The sequence below is a fragment of the Capricornis sumatraensis genome, chromosome 6 (genome assembly GCF_032405125.1).
Source record: "Capricornis sumatraensis isolate serow.1 chromosome 6, serow.2, whole genome shotgun sequence".
Lineage (NCBI taxonomy): Eukaryota > Metazoa > Chordata > Mammalia > Artiodactyla > Bovidae > Capricornis > Capricornis sumatraensis.
In genome coordinates this window covers 68,413,473-68,430,649 of record NC_091074.1, presented here as the reverse complement: position 1 = coordinate 68,430,649, position 17,177 = coordinate 68,413,473, and the positions used below count along the sequence as shown (strand labels likewise).

At 42.4% G+C, this 17,177-nt stretch overlaps 1 protein-coding gene across 1 annotated transcript; it reads right to left on the bottom strand.

The window, feature by feature from the left end:
- Nucleotides 1–15,144: 15,144 nt before the first annotated feature.
- Nucleotides 15,145–16,911, bottom strand: CCIN (calicin). The gene has a single exon (XM_068974721.1). It carries the CDS (start codon nucleotides 16,909–16,911, stop codon nucleotides 15,145–15,147), a length of 1,767 nt encoding a protein of 588 aa, XP_068830822.1.
- Nucleotides 16,912–17,177: the final 266 nt, after the last annotated feature.

Below are 17,177 nucleotides of genomic sequence, written 5' to 3'. Positions count from 1 at the left end.
TTTAGAACGTTATTGGTGGTGGTGGTGGTCTAGTTACTAAGTCATGTCCAACTCCTGTGACCACATGGAAAGTAGCCCACCAGGCTCCTCTGTCCATGGGATTTCTCAGGCAAGAATACTGGAATGGGTTGTCATTTTCTTCTCCAGGGGATCTTCCTGACCTAGGGATTGAACCAGGGTCTCCTGCATTGCAGGCAGATTCTTTACCGAACCAAAAAACTTTGAGCTTTTAGTTTCCACTTCTCAGTACTCTTAAATCCTCCAGCTCTAGACAACCACTAATTTTCTGTTTTCTGTCTCCACAAAGTCGCCTATTATGTACACTTTATAAAAATGAAATTATAGAACATGTGGTCCTTTGTGACTGACTTCTTTCATTTAGGAAATGTTTTCAAGATTCATTCATGTTGTAGCATGTCCCAGTACTTTATTCTTTTTATGGCTGAATAATATTCCATGGTATGGATATACCACTTTTACTTATGAGTTGATGAACACTTTTAAACTGTTATGTATGATACTGCTATGCACATTCATGTACAAGCTTTTGTGTGGATATATGTTTATTTCCCTTGAGTATGTGCACCTAGGAAAGAAATTAATGGGCATGAACTCAGCATTCAAAAAAGTAAGATCATGGCATCTGGTTCCATCACTTCATGGCAGATACATGGGGAAACAATGGAAACAGTGACAGACTTTATTTTCTTGGGCTCCCAAATCACAGCCATGAAATTAAAAGCACTTGCTCCTTGGAAGAAAAGCTATGACAAACCTAGATAGCATATTAAAAAGCAGAGACATTACTTTACTGACAAATGTCTGTATAGTCCAAGCTATGGTTTTTTCAGTAATCATGTGTGGATGTGAGAGTTGGACCACAAAGAAGGCTGAGTGCCAAAGAATTGATGCTTTTGAATTGTGATATTGGAGAAGACTCTTGAGAGTCCCTTGGACTGCAAGGAGATCAAACCAGTCCATTTTAAAGGAAGTCAATTCTGAATATTCATTGGAAGGACTGATGCTGAAGCTGAAGCTCCAATACTTTGGCCACCTGATGTGAAGAGCTGACTCATTAGAAAAGACCCTGATGCTGGGCAAGATTGAAGGCAGGAGCAGAAGGGGATGACAGAGGATGAGATGGTTGGATGGCATCACTGACTCAATGCCATGAGTTTGAACAAACTCCAGGAGATGGTAAAGGACAGGGAATCTTGGCATGCTGCAGTCCACGGGGTTACAAAGAGTTGGATATGACTGAGTGACTGAACAGCAACAATACCCCATATATATATATATAACTGGTCATATGGTAACTCCATGTTTAATCATTTGAGAAATTGCCAGACTTTTCCAAAGTGGTTGTACCATTTTACATTCCCACTAACATTGTTTGAGGGTTCCACATTCTCACTAATACTTATTATCTGTCTTTTTTAAAATGTAGCTGTCCTACTAGGTATGAAGTGGTGTCTCATTATAGTTTTGATTTGCATTTCACTGATGGCTAATGATATTGAACATCTTTTCATTCACATGTTGGCCATGTGTGTATCTTCTTTGAGGAAATGTATTCAGATCCTTTGCCCATCTTTAAATTGTTTTTTCTCTCATTATTGAGTTGTAAGACTTCTTTATGTATTCCTTGTCTTGTATGTGCTTTTCAATTATTTTCTCTATTTGTGTCTTTTCACCTTCTTGATGGTGTCCTTTGAGGCACAAAAGTTTTTAATTTTTCTGATGGTTATTTATGGTTTTGGAGTAATATCTATAAAACTATTGACTATCCAAAGTCATACAAGCACCTATATGAGACTCATAAAGGTTTTTTAAAAATTCAAAATCAGGAATAAAAATAGGATCACTGGAGAGTCTCAAGACATTATAAAGATCCTAAAAGGATATACAGACAAATGTATGTTAACAGACTTGAAAATGTAAATGAAATAGGGAAATTTCTAGAAAATACAACTTAAAAATAACATAAGGAGAAATAGAACTGTATATTCCTATAACTAGTAAAAATATTTTAATAAAACCCTTCAAAGAAAATTCCGTTTGGCCTCATTAGTGAAAATTTCAGTCTTCACAAAATTCTTCCAGAGAATTTTGAAAAGGGGAATATACTTCTCAACTCATTTTATAGGAAGCATAATCTTGATACAAAACACAACAAAGACAGTAAGAGAAAGGAAAATTATAGGCAAAGTCATTCGTGAATATAGAAGTCAGCACGTTCCCCCTGGTCTTTCCCACTGAATGCAGATACAAAACCTAGCTGCGTGCACAGAGCAGAAGCTGTATGAGGACTCTGAAAAGTAAACAGTGGCAGGCAAACCAAGGAAGACCAAAATATGAAGCCCTGAACTGGCAATGAGTTCACCATTTTTATCCTCTGGTCTTCTCCCACTTGATCTCAGATGTGGGCATGGCTATGAGAAAGTACATGGACGAGTGGGCTAAATATAGCTCTAGCTTTTATTTTCTCTGGCTGGAGAACCAAAAAGAGTAACCACAGGGAACTGAAGAGTATAAGGGAGATCATGGAGAGTGAGGAGCTTGGGAGAATTTACAAATTCCTGGGCGCAGCCCTTAGCTGTAGTTTGATTGATCTGGTCTTAATCCGCACGTAAAAGACTTAGAGAACTGAATTTACCTTCAGTCATGTCCAAGGACAGAGAAGCCCCAGTGAGATGGTAGGCGCTGGAGCCACTTTGAAGAGATACCTCATGTCCAAGGGCAAAGAGAAGCCCCAGCAAGATGTAGGAGGGGCGAAATCATGTTTAGAATCACACCCCATACCAGCTAGAGGTGCTCAGAGGGCTCAAACATACCTTGTGTGCACCAGGACACAGAGACCCCACAGAGACCCACAGGGACTGAGTCAGAACTGTGTTTGGTGAGCAGTGGACTGCTGCAGGGGCGGGGGCTCTGGGTGCAGCAGACCTGGGTACAGCATAAACCCCCTTGGAGGAGGTCACCATTAACCCACCATAGAGCCGCCAGAACTTATACAGGACTGGGGAAACACTCTTAGAGGGCACAAACAAAACCTTGTGTCCACCAGGACCCAGGAGAAAGGGGCAGTGACCCCACAAGAGACTGACCCAGACTTGCCCATGCATGTCCAGGAGTCTCCGGCGGAGGTGTGGGTCGGTGGTGGCCTGATGCAGAGTTGGGGGCTCTGAGTGTAGCAGTGTGTGCATGGGACCTTTTGAAGGAGGTCACTATTATCTTCATTACCTCCACTATAGCTTGGCCTCAGGTCAAATAACAGGGAGGGAACACAGCTCCACCCATCAACAGAAAACTCTATTAAAGATTTCCTGAGCATGGCCCCATCCATCAGAACAAGACCCAGTTTCCCCCTCAGTCAGTCTCTCCCATCAGGAGGCTTCCATAAGCCTCTTATCCTTCTCCATCAGAGGGCAGACAGATTGAAAACCACAATCACAGAAAACTAACCAATCTGATCAGATGGACCACAGCCTTGTCTAACTCAATGAAACTATGAGCCGTGCCATGTAGGGCCACCCAACACAGATGGGTCATGGTGGAGAGTTCTGACAAAACGTGGTCCACTGGAGAAGGGAATGGCAAACCACTTCAGTATTCTTGCCTTGAGAACCCCGTGAACAGTATGAAAAGGCAAAAAAATAGGACATTGAAAGATGAACTTCCCAGGTCAGTAGGTGCCCAACATGCTACTGGAGATCAGTGGAGAACTAACTCCAGAAAGAATGAAGAGACAGAGCCAAAGCAAAAACAACATTCAGTCGTGGATGTAACTGGTGATGGAAGTAAAGTCCAATACTGTAAAGAGCAATATTGCATAGGAACCTGGAATGTTAGGTCCATGAATCAAGGCAAATTGGAAGTGGTCAAATAGGAGATGGCAAGAGTGAACACTGACATTTTAGGAATCAGCGAACTAAAATGGACTGGAATGGGTGAATTTAACTCAGATGACGGTTATATCTACTACTGTGGACAAGAATCCCTTAGAAGAAATGGAGTAGCCCTCATAGTCAACAAAAGAGTTCAAAATGCAGTACTTGGATGCAATCTCAAAATGGCAGAATAATCTATGTTTGTTTCCAAGGCAAACTATTCAATATCACAGTAATCCAAGCCTAAAGAAAGAAAGTGAAGTTGCTCAGTTGTGTCCAGCTCTTTGAGACCCCATGGACTATAGCCTACCAAAATCTTCTGTCCATGAGATTTTCCGGGCAAGGGTACTGGAGTGGGTTGCCATTTCCTGCTCCAGGGGATCTTCCCAATCCAGGGATCGAACCTGGGTCTCTAGCACTGCAGGCAGACGCTTTACCATCTGAGCCACCAGGGAATGCACCAACCAATAACGCTGAAGAAGCTAAAGTTGAATGATTCTATGAAGACCTACAAGACCTTCTAGAACTAACACACAAAAAAGATGTCCTTTTCATTATAGGGGACTGGAATGCAAAAGTAGGAAGTCAAGAAACACCTGGAGTAACAGGCAAATTTGGCCTTGGAGTACAGAATGAAGCAGGGCAAAGGCTAACAGAGTTTTGCCAAGAGAACGAACTGGTCATAGCAAATTCCCTCTTCCAACAACACAAGAGAAGACTCTACACATGGACATCACCAGATGGCCAATACTGAAGTCAGATTGATTATATTCTTTGCAGCCAAAGATGGAGAAACTCTATAAGGTCAGCAAAAACAAGACCGTGAGCTGACTGTGGCTCAGATCATGAACTCCTTATTGCCGAATTCAGACTGAAATTGAAGAAAGTAGGGAAAATCACTAGACCATTCAGGTATGACCTAAATCAAATCTCTTATGATTATCCAGTGGAAGTGACAAATAGAGTCAAGGAATTAGATCTGATAGAGTGCCTGAAGAACTATGGACAGAGGTTCGTGACGTTGCACAGGAGGCAGGGATCCCAGACCATCCCCAAGAAAAAGAAATGCAAAAAGGCAAAATGGTTGTCTGAGGAGGCCCTACAAACAGCTATGAAAAGAAGAGAAGTGAAAAGCAAAGGAGAAAAGGAAAGATATATCCATTTGAATGCAGAGTTCCAAAGAATAGCAAGGAGGGATAAGAAAGCCTTCCTCAGTGATCAGTGCAGAGAAATAGAGGAAAACAATAGAATGGGAAAGACTAGAAATTTCTTCAAGAAAATTAGAGATAACAAGGAAACATTTCATGCAAAGATGGGCTCAATAAAGGACAGAAATGGTATGGACTTAACAGAAGCAGAAGATATTAAGAAGAGGTGGCAAGAATACACAGAACTATAAAAAAAAGATCTTCATGACCCAGATAATCATGATGGTATGATCACCAACCTAGAGCCAGACATCCTGGAGTGTGAAGTCAGGTGGGCCTTAGGAAGCAGCACTACAAAGAAAGCTAGTGGAGGTGATGGAATTCCAGTTGAGCTATTTCAAATCCTGAAAGATGATGCTGTGAAGGTGCTGCACTCAACATGCCAGCATTTGGAAAACTCAGCAGTGACCACAGGACTGGAAAAGGTCAGTTTTCATTCCAATTCCAAAGAAAGGCAATGCCAAAGAATGCTCAAACTACCGCACAATTGCACTCATCTCACACACTAGCAAAGTAATGCTCAAAATTCTCCAAGCCAGGCTTCAATAGTATGTGAACCGTGAACTTCCAGATGTTCAAGCTGGATTTAGAAAAGGCAAATGAACCAGAGATCAAATTGCCAACATCTGTTAGATCATCAAAAAAATCAAGAGAGTTCCAGAAAAACATCTACTTCTGCTTTATGGACTATGCCAAAACCTTTGATTGTGTGGATCACCACAAACTGTGGAATATTCTTAAAGAGATGGGAATACCAGACCACCTGAGCTGCCTCTTGAGAAATCTGTATTCAGGTCAAGAAGCAACAGTTAGAACTGGACATGGAACAATAGACTGGTTCCAAATTGGGAAAGGAGTACGTCAAGGCTGTATATTGTCACCCTGTTTATTTAACTTATATGCAGAGTACATCATGAGAAATGCTGGACTGGAAGAAGCACAAGCTGGAATCAAGATTGCTGGGAGAAATATCAATAACCTCAGATATGCACATGACACCACCCTTATGGCAAAAAGTGAAGAAGAACTAAAGAGCCTCTTGAAAGTGAAAGAGGAGAGTGAAAAAGTTGGCTTAAAACTCAACATTCAGAAAACGAAGATCATGGCATCTGGTCCCATCACTTCATGGCAAATAGATGGGGAAACAATGTACACAGTGGCTGACTTTATTTTGGGGGGCTTCAAAATTACTGCAGATGGTGACTGCAGGCCATGAAATTAAAAGATACTTACTCCTTGGAAGAAATGTTAGGACCAACAGACAGCTTATTAAAAAGCAGAGACATTACTTTACCAACAAAGGTCTGTCTAGTCAAAGCTATGATTTTTCCAGTAGTCATGGATGGATATGAGAGTTGGACTATAAAGAAAACTGAATGCTGAAGAATTGATGCTTTTGAACTGTGGTGTTGGAGAAGACTCTTGAGAGTCCCTTGGACTACAAGGAGATCCAACCAGTCCATCCTAAAGGAAATCAGTCCTGATATTCATTGGAAGGACAGATGCTGAAGCTGAAACTCCAATACTTTGGCCAGCTGATGCCAAGAACTGACTCATTTGGAAAGACCATGATACTGAGAAAGATTGAAGGTGGAGGAGAAGGGGACGACAGAGGATGAGATGGTTGGATGGCATCACTAACTCAATGGACATGAGTCTGAGTAAACTCTGGGAGTTGGTGATGGACAGAGAGGCCTGGCGTGCTGCAGTCCATGGGGTCGCAAAGAGTTGGACATGACTGAGCGACTGAACTGAACTGATGTTCCAGATTGGTCACTAGGTGGCCCAAACATGGGACAGATTCAAATACCGGTACAAAATCTTGGAAGATTGGAATCAAATTCTAACCACAGCCCATAGGTCAGTTAGAACTTATATCCTGAAACTAGTTTGGTCAATTATATACTAGTACAAAAATATCCACATTCTTTATAGGATTTTATAAGACCCAAAGTCTCATGTCATAGTATTCAAAATATTTAAGATACAATCTAAAATTACCTAGCATATGAATAACTAGGAAAATCTCAACTCACACACACACACAAAAGACAATCCACACATATCAATACCAAGATGGTTTAGATATTGGAGTTATCTGACAGAGACTTTACATCAGCTATTATAAAAGTGCTCTTACCAATAATTGTAAACATCCTTGGAACAACTGAAAAATTAGAAAGCTTCAGCAAAGAAATTATAAAATATAAAGAATAATGAAATGGAAATGTTTGAACTGGAAACTTTTAAAAGCAAAAATTTACAAACTCAGATAGATCCCAAAGCAAAATGGAGATGACAGAGGTAAGAGTTACTGAATATGAAGACTGATCAGTAGATATTAGTCTGAACAGTGAGGAAAAAAGCTGAAAAGAGCCCCAGGGACCTGTGGAACAAGAACAAAAAGTGTAACGTTTGTTGCATCAGACTTCCAGAAAGAAAATAGTGTACAAAGCTGGAAAAAATACTTGAAATAATAACAGCCAAAAACTTGCCAAATTTGCCAAAGATATAAATCTACAGATTCAAAAACCCAATGAAGATCATGGCAACCGGTCCCAGCACTTTAGGACAAATATATGGGGAAACAATGGAAACAGTGACAGACTTTATTTTCTTGGGCTCCAAAATCACTGCAGATGGTTATTGCAGCCTTGAAATTAAAAGACGCTTGCTCCTTGGAAGAAAAGCTATGACAAACCTAGACAGCATATTAAAAAGCAGGGACATTACTTTGTTGACAAAGATCCATCCAGTCAAAGCTATGGTTTTTCCCGTCATGTATGGATGTGAGAGTTGGACTACAAAGAAGGCTGAGCACCAAAGAATTGATGCTTTTGAATTGTGATGTTGGAGAAGACTCTTGAGAGTCCCTTGGATTGCAAGGAGATGCAACCAGTCCATTTTAAAGGAAATCAGTCCTGAATATTCCTTGGAAGGACTGATGCTGAAGCTGAAACTACAATACTTTGGCCACCTGATACAAAGAACTGACTCATTTGAAAAGACCCTGATGCTGGGCAAGATTGAAGGCAGGAGAAGGGGATGACAGAGGATGAGACGGTTGGAAGGCATGACTGACTCAATGGACATGAGTTTGAGCAAGCTCCGGGAGTTAGTGATGGACAGGGAATCCTGGAGTGCTGCAGTCCACGGGGTCACAAAGAGTTGGACATGACTGAGCAACTGAACTGAACTGAAATGGATCATGCTTTTTGCATGTCATATCTAAAAAATCTTTGCTTAACCCCCCCGTTACAAAGATTTGGTCCATGTTTCTTTCTAAAAGTTTTGTAGTTTTACATTTAGAGCTATGATTCATATTGAGTGGAGAGAAGATATTTACCACATGTACAACTGAAAGAGCTCACATCTGGAATATATAAAGATTCCCTACAATCTGCTAAGTACAAAATAAATATACAGAAATCAATGTATTTCTATAGACTAAAAAGAGGAAATGAATTTTTCAAAGAATGCTATATATTTTAAAAGAATATTATATCATATACATGACTATATATATTTTAATAATATATATTAATTTTAAAATGTCCAGTACATAGGAATAAATCTAACAAACATTGTGTGAGACCTCTTACAAAGTATAAAACATTAAGAAGAATTACAGAAGACTCCCTAAAATGGAAATATACCATGTCCATGAATTTTAAAAACTGATATTGTAAATATATGAAATTTCTCTAAATTGATCTGTAAATTCAGCACAATCACAATCAAAACCTCAACAGTTTTGTGGATCTTGACAAGCAAATTGTAAACCACATTGGATATGACAAAGCTATAGAACTGGAGGTGGTACTATTGGTGTAAGGTCAGATGAATAGACCAGTGGAATAAGAGAGCTCACAAGCACATCCACCCATGTACGGACATGTGATTTACAACAAAGGTGGCGCTGCAGAGAAGTGGGAAAATCGGTTCTGGGACAATTACATATCCATATTGGATATTTGTGACCTCAGGGTAAAGAATGATTTCCTCAAGTATCAAGAGCAATAACCAAAAATGAAAAGACAAATCAGACTAATTAAAATTAAAATATACCATTATGAGTGGAAGGGCAAGCCACAGAATGGGAGAAGATATTTACCACATTTGAAACTGGTAGACGACTCGTATCTAGTCTATATTAAGAATTCCAGGGACTTCCCTGGTGGTCCAGTGGTTAAGAGTTCACTTTCCAGTGCAGGGGGTGTGGGTTTGATGGTTCCTTGGTTGGGGAGTAAGATCCCACATGCCTCCCAGCCAGAAAACCAGAACATAAACAACAGAAGCAATATTGTAAACAAATTCAATAAACTCTAAAAACTTAAAAAATGGTCCAAATCAAACTTTAAAACTTTAAAAATGGTCTAACTCAAAAAAATTGAAAAGAAAAAAAAAAGAATTCCAACAAGTCAAAAAGAGAAAATAGTCAACCAAATAGAAAAAAAGATTTCACAAAAGAGGAAATCCCAATGTCCAATAAACATTAAAAGGTGCTTAACTTTTAATTATCAATCAAGAGAATGCAAATTAAAACTGCATTGAGATAATACTTCATATCTGATTGGCAATAATAAAAGTCTGCCAATACTAAGTATTGGCAAGCATGTAGAAACAACATGAGTTCTCAAGTACTGCTGATGGCAATGTAAAACTGGCACAATCACTTTGCGAAATAGTTTGGCATTATCTAGAAATGAAGACAGCAATTCTACTTATGTTCTAGATAAAGCTGAGTATACATGTATCAAGGTACATTCATAAGAATAGCATTGCTTGTAATTGTCCAAACTGGAAACCACCCAGATATCCATGAACAGGAGACTGGATAAATAAAAGGATACACTCATATAACAGAATACTATACAGATGATGAATGGGAAGAACTATACCTACGTACAACAACATGGATCAATTGTGAACACAACTTGAGTGAAAGAAGCCAGACACAAAATAATTCATACAGTACAAGTCTCTTATGTAAAGTTCAAAGGCAGGCTGAACTAATCTATGTATTAGAAATGCCTACTTAGATGGTAAAGCTATGTGCTATGCTTAGTCATTCAGTCGTGTCAGACTTTGTGCAACCCCATGAACTGTAGCTGGCCAGGCACCTCTGTCCACAAGGATTCTCCAGGCAGGAATAATGAGCAAGAAACAGGGAATTCCCTGACGGTCGAGTGGTTAGGAGCCTGTGCTTTCACTGCCGAGGTCTTGAGTTAGATCCCTGGTCAGGAAGATGAAAGAAAAGCAAGGAAGGCATTATAAAGCTCAGAGAGCAGAGAAGGGATGTAATCAGGAAGGGGCCACACTGGAGACTTTTGAGGTATTAGCAATAATCTATTGCTTGAACTCAGTAATGGTTACATGGATATTTACAATAGTTATAATTCATTAAGCTATACAATTATGTATTGTTGCTTTTCTATGTGGGTTATATATTCGTAATAAAAAAGGTTTTAAATGTTTCTTACAACTCTGAATAAAGCATTCTAATAATAAGCATTCTAACGCGATATATTTACTTTTGTTCAAAGATGTAACATTGTTCTTTTGAACATAAGTGTGGAATGTTTTATGTCATCTTTTAAATGCTACCAAATAGATCCAGGAAAATGGGAGCATTTTTCTCATTACTGAGAATGGTGAAAATGCAGAGAGGATGTGGTTGGTAGTGGATATTTTCTCACATACTTTAAAAAATCTTTAATATTCTAAGATAGATGGCTTGGTAGGAAGGAATAGAGACTTGGTATGATTCTGTGGCCTGAATGAAATAATGGCACAAAGACTGTCACATTTCTGAGTCCCACTACCTTTGTACCTTGAGAACTCTTCCTCAAGAGTAATACTTTCTCTGATAACAACAGTCATCAAAAATAAGCCCCTGAAAAGATATCCAGCATCACTAGGCATCAGGGCAATGCAAATCAAAACCACAATGAGATGCTGCTTTCTCACTAGGGTGACTGTTTGTGGAAAGACAGATAATAAGAAGTGCTGGTGAGGGGGCAGAAAGTTGGATCCCTCATACGTTGCTGGTGGGAATGCCAAATGATTCAGCTGCTTTGGGAAATAGTCTGGCAGTTCCTCAAGTGGTTAAACAAAGAGTTAAAATTTGATCTAACAATTCTATTCCTAGGTGTATACCCAAGAGAAATGAAAACCTGCATGAACACAAATCCTTGTACACAAATGTTCATTGAGCACTATTTGTAATAGCCAAGAAGTGGAAGCAAACCAAATGTCAATCTATTAACTGATAAACAGATACATAAAATGTGGTATAACCTCACAATGGAATAGTATCCAGCCATAAAAAGGAATGAATTACATGCTATAACATGGATGAAACTTGAAAACATTATGCTAAGTGAAAGCCAGAAAAAAAGGTCACATTTTATATGAAATGTCTAGAATAGATTAATCCATAGAGTCAGAAACTAAATTATTGGCTGCCTGGGGCTGGGGAATTGAGGGGGCTAGAGAGTTACAGCTATGGGGTAGATTTCTTTTTGGAGTGATAAAAATGTCCTAAAATTGATCGTTGCAATGATTGGAGAACTCTGTGAATATATAAAAAACCATTGAATTCTATACTTTAAATGGGTGAATTACTAGTCAGTAATGATTTTTTAAAATATGTCCTCATAGCACTGTGCTACTTAACATTTTTAAAGACCTATCTTGGACCAAAATACCCTAGTTTAAAACACCAGGCTTCACATATCAACACAGACACTGTCTGGAAAAGTCAAAAAAGTATTAATACCACAAACTCTTCTTTGGATATTGGTGTCTTGATTAAAGGAATCTTCGCCAGACACTTCACTGACACTACTAGTTTATATCCTCACATGGCATCCGGGGCGGTGCAGCCTGGGAAGATTTGGAGAGGTTAAATGTTGCTCTCTGTGTGTACGTAAAATGTTTGACATATTATTTTGAAAAGGAAGATGGGAAAAGAGAACTAGAATGAAATCTCCACCACAGTTTTATTCTCAGGTCAATTTTAGGAAAAAAGTTGAGGATCTGAAAACTGATTCCCTTCAAACTATGCTTGTCTGAATTTCCCTTGGAAAGACTTCGTGTATTCCAGTTTGAAGACTTGGATTATGGTACAAAAGTCATGCCTTTCAAGACCATAATCTCTGCTATGAATTGCTGAAGCTCTTCTAGCAACAGAAGCCAAGAGTTGAGCTCTGATTCCTACATTCAGCTGTGCCAACCTCCTCAGGGCAATAAACCCTGAAGCTTCAGCTTCATGGTCTAACTTTGAAGGAGCAAGGAAGGACCACATTGGTTAATATATCAAATTATAATCTCACTATTCTAAAAGGAAAGGAAGGAAGGAAATCCCACTGCAAGGAAAAGAAAGAATGTTGAGAAAAAGACAACAGTGTCATCAGGAGACAGTTTGGTGGTGTGGTGGGAACAGAAGCCAGACTGAGTGGCTTAGAGTTTGGTCTGGAACCAGAGAGCAGAGGCAACATTCAGGAAGCTCAGCTGAGGAAAGCGATGGGCAGATAGCAAGAGCTGGACCTCAAAACTGAGGAAGGTTTGTCTTCAGGTTAGCAGAACCTTGAGAATATTGCTGGAATGAAGAGAAGACATCAGGAAGGGAATGTGGAGAGGGAGGGAACTGGGGAGCCTGGCGAGTTGTAAGGAAACAGAACAAGACAGGAGATTGCTTTGAATCATGGAAGGACACCTCTTCCTCAAAGGGGCAGAAAAGCAGTGGAAGCTCTGGAGAGATTTTTTGGGGGGACAACAGATTACTTAAGGTGCTAGATTGTCTGACCTCTATTTCTCTGGAGTTCTGGCAGCAAAATGAGAGGTAAGTGGCTGAGAAGAAACAGAAAGAAGGGCAGGGCCCCAGGACACCAGAGAAGGTTGGAGAATCAGCAGTAGGGAATGGCCATCTGGTGTCGTAAGAGGTGACTGGGTTAGCCAAGCCTGGTGGGGTGGGGCGGGGCAGCTGGGCTTAGCTGTGTGGGTCCATAGGACCCTCTTCTTCCAGCTGGGAGATGCACTGAGGTGAGCAGAGGCAGGGGCTGCCCAGGATTGGAGAAGAGAGAAATGTGGGGTAAGTTCCCAGGGGAGAGAGACTCAGCTGTGAAGTCCAAGGTCCTGGACTGGAGGGAGCGAAGTTAAGACCTGGGCAGAGGGGTAGGCTTTGAAGAGAGAGGCCACCCTTCAGGGAAGTCAAGAAGCTGCAGCTGAGTGGGTGAAGCAGGATTGAGTGGGAAAATGAAGGGGATGGAGCAGATGTGAACCATAAGGATATGTAAAGTATCCCACATGCATAATATAGTAGCCATTAGCTTCGTGGGCCTTGAGGTATGTAGTCAGTCCAAAATGAGCCATGCTGTAAGTGTAATACACACTGGGTTCTAAAGACAAAAAAAAGAAGTTAAATACCTCATTAATAAATGTTTCCATTGATTATTTGTTTAAATGTTAATTTTTAGGTATATTGCATTAAATGAAATATATTATTAATTTTACTCATTTCTCTTTATCTTGTTAATATGGCTACCAGAAAAGGTGAAATTCCATATGTGGCTTGTGTACCACTCCTGCTTCCTGGCACTGGTGGACATTCTCTCCCAGGGACAGGGACTGTCTGTGCCATCGCCCGAGCACCCAGCACAGGGACCTGCGCAGAGAGGCCCCAGTGAGTGTGCGTGTGTCTGTGTGCAAACTGATGAGCAGATGAGTAAGTGAATTCATGAAGGGACAAGTGAATGGAGGAATGAGGATTATATATGGTGTTCAAGGACTTGGTCAGTTTCTTCCAAATTGTTTAGGATTATATGGAAACACACAAATGAAACGGAAACAGGTAGTTAGAATTGAGGAGAGCTCACTAGGCTTTGAGGTAGGGAGTCCCAAAGAACATTTTATGGAACCTAACTCAATATCAGGGTCCAAGAACCTAGACCCTTGCCTCATCCCTCTTCCTTTTTTTTTCTTTTATAGAAGTGCTCCTGCAGCACTTTAATATGTGCCAGGGATTGTCCTAGGCACTTTGCACATCACATCAGCCAGTGAGGCAGGTGCTCTTATTGTCCCCCCCTTTACAGATCATGGAACTAAGGCACAGAGATGTTAATAACTTTCTCAGGATTACTCAGTAAGTGGTGGAACTGGCATTTGAACCAGGCCATCTGTCCCTAGTAGTCAGGCCCCTAACTACTAAACCGTCCTGACTCTCATCCCATCATCTCCCTTATGTCTCCAATAGAGATGTAGGTTTCTTTTTTCTCCCTTTACTCACCTCTCTTCCACCCCCAGTTCCTCAGACCTTGTATTCCTGGAGAAAGTTCCCAATGAACCTTGCTTACTGGAAACATGTAAGTAACCCTCCAACTTGCCCACAAATGAGACACACCATAGCTGCATGGTCCAGCCCAATAGCCAAGCAACCCTGCCTCCTCTCCTGTCCCAACCCCACACCCTCTGCCCGCATCCCCGAGCCTGGCTCACCACCTTCTCCCTCCCTAACCCAGGAGGCTCCTCTCCCAGACCTGGGATTGGCCCTCCCCTGCCTTCCTGGGCAGACTCAGAAATGAGTGTTGGAGGAGCCTGAGGCTTCACAACTCTAAGCAGGTGCTTTACCTGTCAGTCTAGCATGTGTCTTCAAGGTGACTACAAGGGTATAGGATAGGGGGCCTTTCAGACATCACCTTGGCCAGGGCCTGGGAGATGCCTTGATCTCACCCACCCAGGATCCCCTTCCAGCCTCTCCTTGGATCCCTTCAATGATGGAGTAGCCCTGAATCTTCACCCACTGGGAGCCAGTGCCCAAGATACGCCTCAATCCCACCCACCAGGGACTCTCTCAGCCTCAGCCTGGATCCCTTCAGTAACAGGGCAGCCCTGAATCTCCCCGCACTGGGAGTAGCCAGAGCCCAGGATCTCCACCTTCGGGGCCAAACAGAGACTAAAAAGGAACCAACGCCTTCCTCTCTATTTCTCTCTCACTAAATTGTGAATAATAATGCATTTACTTATTCTCCCACTTAAAAAGTTGTTTAAATCCTTTGAAGAATCTTGCAAGGTAGCTTGGCTAGACAGCAGGCAGGACAGTCCAGTGCCTCCGGTGGGGGGGCCAGGGTCTTCCACTCGCCTGCCTTTTGGTCCAGCAGGTAGGCGTTTGGGTTGATGGTGTAGTCCTTTGCCTGGACATCGCTGGTTGTGGTGACACCTCCGCACACAAACACTCTGTTGTCTCCAACAGAGCATATAGCATGGGACACATCCAAGGGGCAGTTGTTGGGCAAAAGAGGCACTGAGGTGGTTGTCTTGTTGGCCTTTACCTTCTGCAGGTTGATCTCCACACTCTGCCGGTGGCTGTACACGCAGAGGATGTTGTCCTGATGAAAAGAGAGCAGGGGCCGGTGGTTGAACTCAATAGGAAAGGTGATACACTGGACCACCTCCCCAGTGTTGGTATCGAAGCAGTCCACCACCCCAACCCGGGAGATGTAACCCTTCACCAAGCACCGCCCGGTGACAATATACAGGTTCCGGTCACCCTTGGTGATCACGGCTGTGCCGTCCATAGGAATGCTCATCTTCCCTGCCAGGCACCAGGTCTCCTTGCGCTCATCATAGCGATAGATGTTAGAGACATAGCGCCTCGGGGCAATGCTGCCTCCCACTGAGTACACTGTCCCCCCGCAGGTCACCATGGTGTGGAAGACAAGCCCAATTGGCAGGTCGGGCAACTTGGTCCAGGAGTTGTCATCCATGTCATACCGCCAAGCCGTCTTTAGCCCTGAAATCTGCTCAGTGGTTCCACCAGAGATGTAGATGTAGCGACCAGCAGAGGTGGCACTCAGTGCTGCTGCCCGGTAGGGCATCTCTGAGAGTTTCAACCACAGGTTCTCCTGGATGATATAAGCAAACACTCCATCGTTGAACTTGCCGTGGGCCTTCTGGCCACCTAGGATGACCACTGAATCAAGCAGGGCCCCTTTCCGCTGGTAGCTCAGCAGACTGGTTGGCCTCTCCTGTTTGCGGTCTACAAGGACACTCTCAATCAGGGTTGAGTGGGCTGAGCTGTTCTCCATGCCCATCAGCTTGTTGCTGGCATACATTAGCGTCTTGTTGGAGACAGCATTGAGGTTGATGTAATTGAAGAACTTCTTGAAATACTTCTCCCGCTCATCCTTCCGGAAGCATACCCAATTGATGAGTGCATTGAGAGCCTGGTCTTCGTTGAGTACATGCAAGTTTTCATCTCGGAGCAGGCGGCCAAAGATGACAGGTGGACAGCGCATGAAGTGCATGCTGCCCTCAGGACTGGCCCAGTAGTGGAAGTTGTCACGAATGCCAGAGTAGGCCAAGTCTGACACCTCTTTGAGCTCAAACAACTCAGCCAAGAAGAGGTAGCGCAAGCAGTTGGCACGGCGGATGGACTTGATCAGGAAGTCATTGCAGTGAATTCGAAGGCGGGGTGTGTTGAAATACTGGGCCCCACGAAGGAGCTCTTCCACGTTCTGTTCTGAGATCACCACCTTGCCACTGTAGAAGTAGTCTAGGAGCTGGTCCACTGTGGTCGGACTCAGGTAGTTGGGGTCAATGGTGATAAAGAGCTCATCAGTGGTCTTCATGTCATGGTTGGAAATGAGGTTCTTCACCAGCGGGGAGACTGCAGCCAGCACATTGCGATGTGCAAAGAAGACATGGTGGTCCACAGTCAGGGCTATGTCCCAGTACTCTTTGCGTTTTCTCTGTTTGTTCAGGTTCTGCAGTACGAAGCTGTTGTAGTTTTTCTCGGTGAATTCCAATTTCATGGTGCTTCTTGCTGGGTGAGACAGATCAGCAGTAGGTACTGGTGAACAGACTTTCTCAGGCCTTTGGGATTCAGACTGATGGTTGTTTGCAGAGCAGTTGATCAGGGAGGAGTGGGAATAAGAGAGAGGATGATGTCATAGAATGGATGAGGTCATCACAATGCAGGCCCCCCTCCCTGAGGCCTTACTCAGAGGCACAGGGCTTTTCTCCCCTCTGATGGCTCTGATCTGCCAAGGCCAGATACCCTGCCAGGACCTAGTCCAGG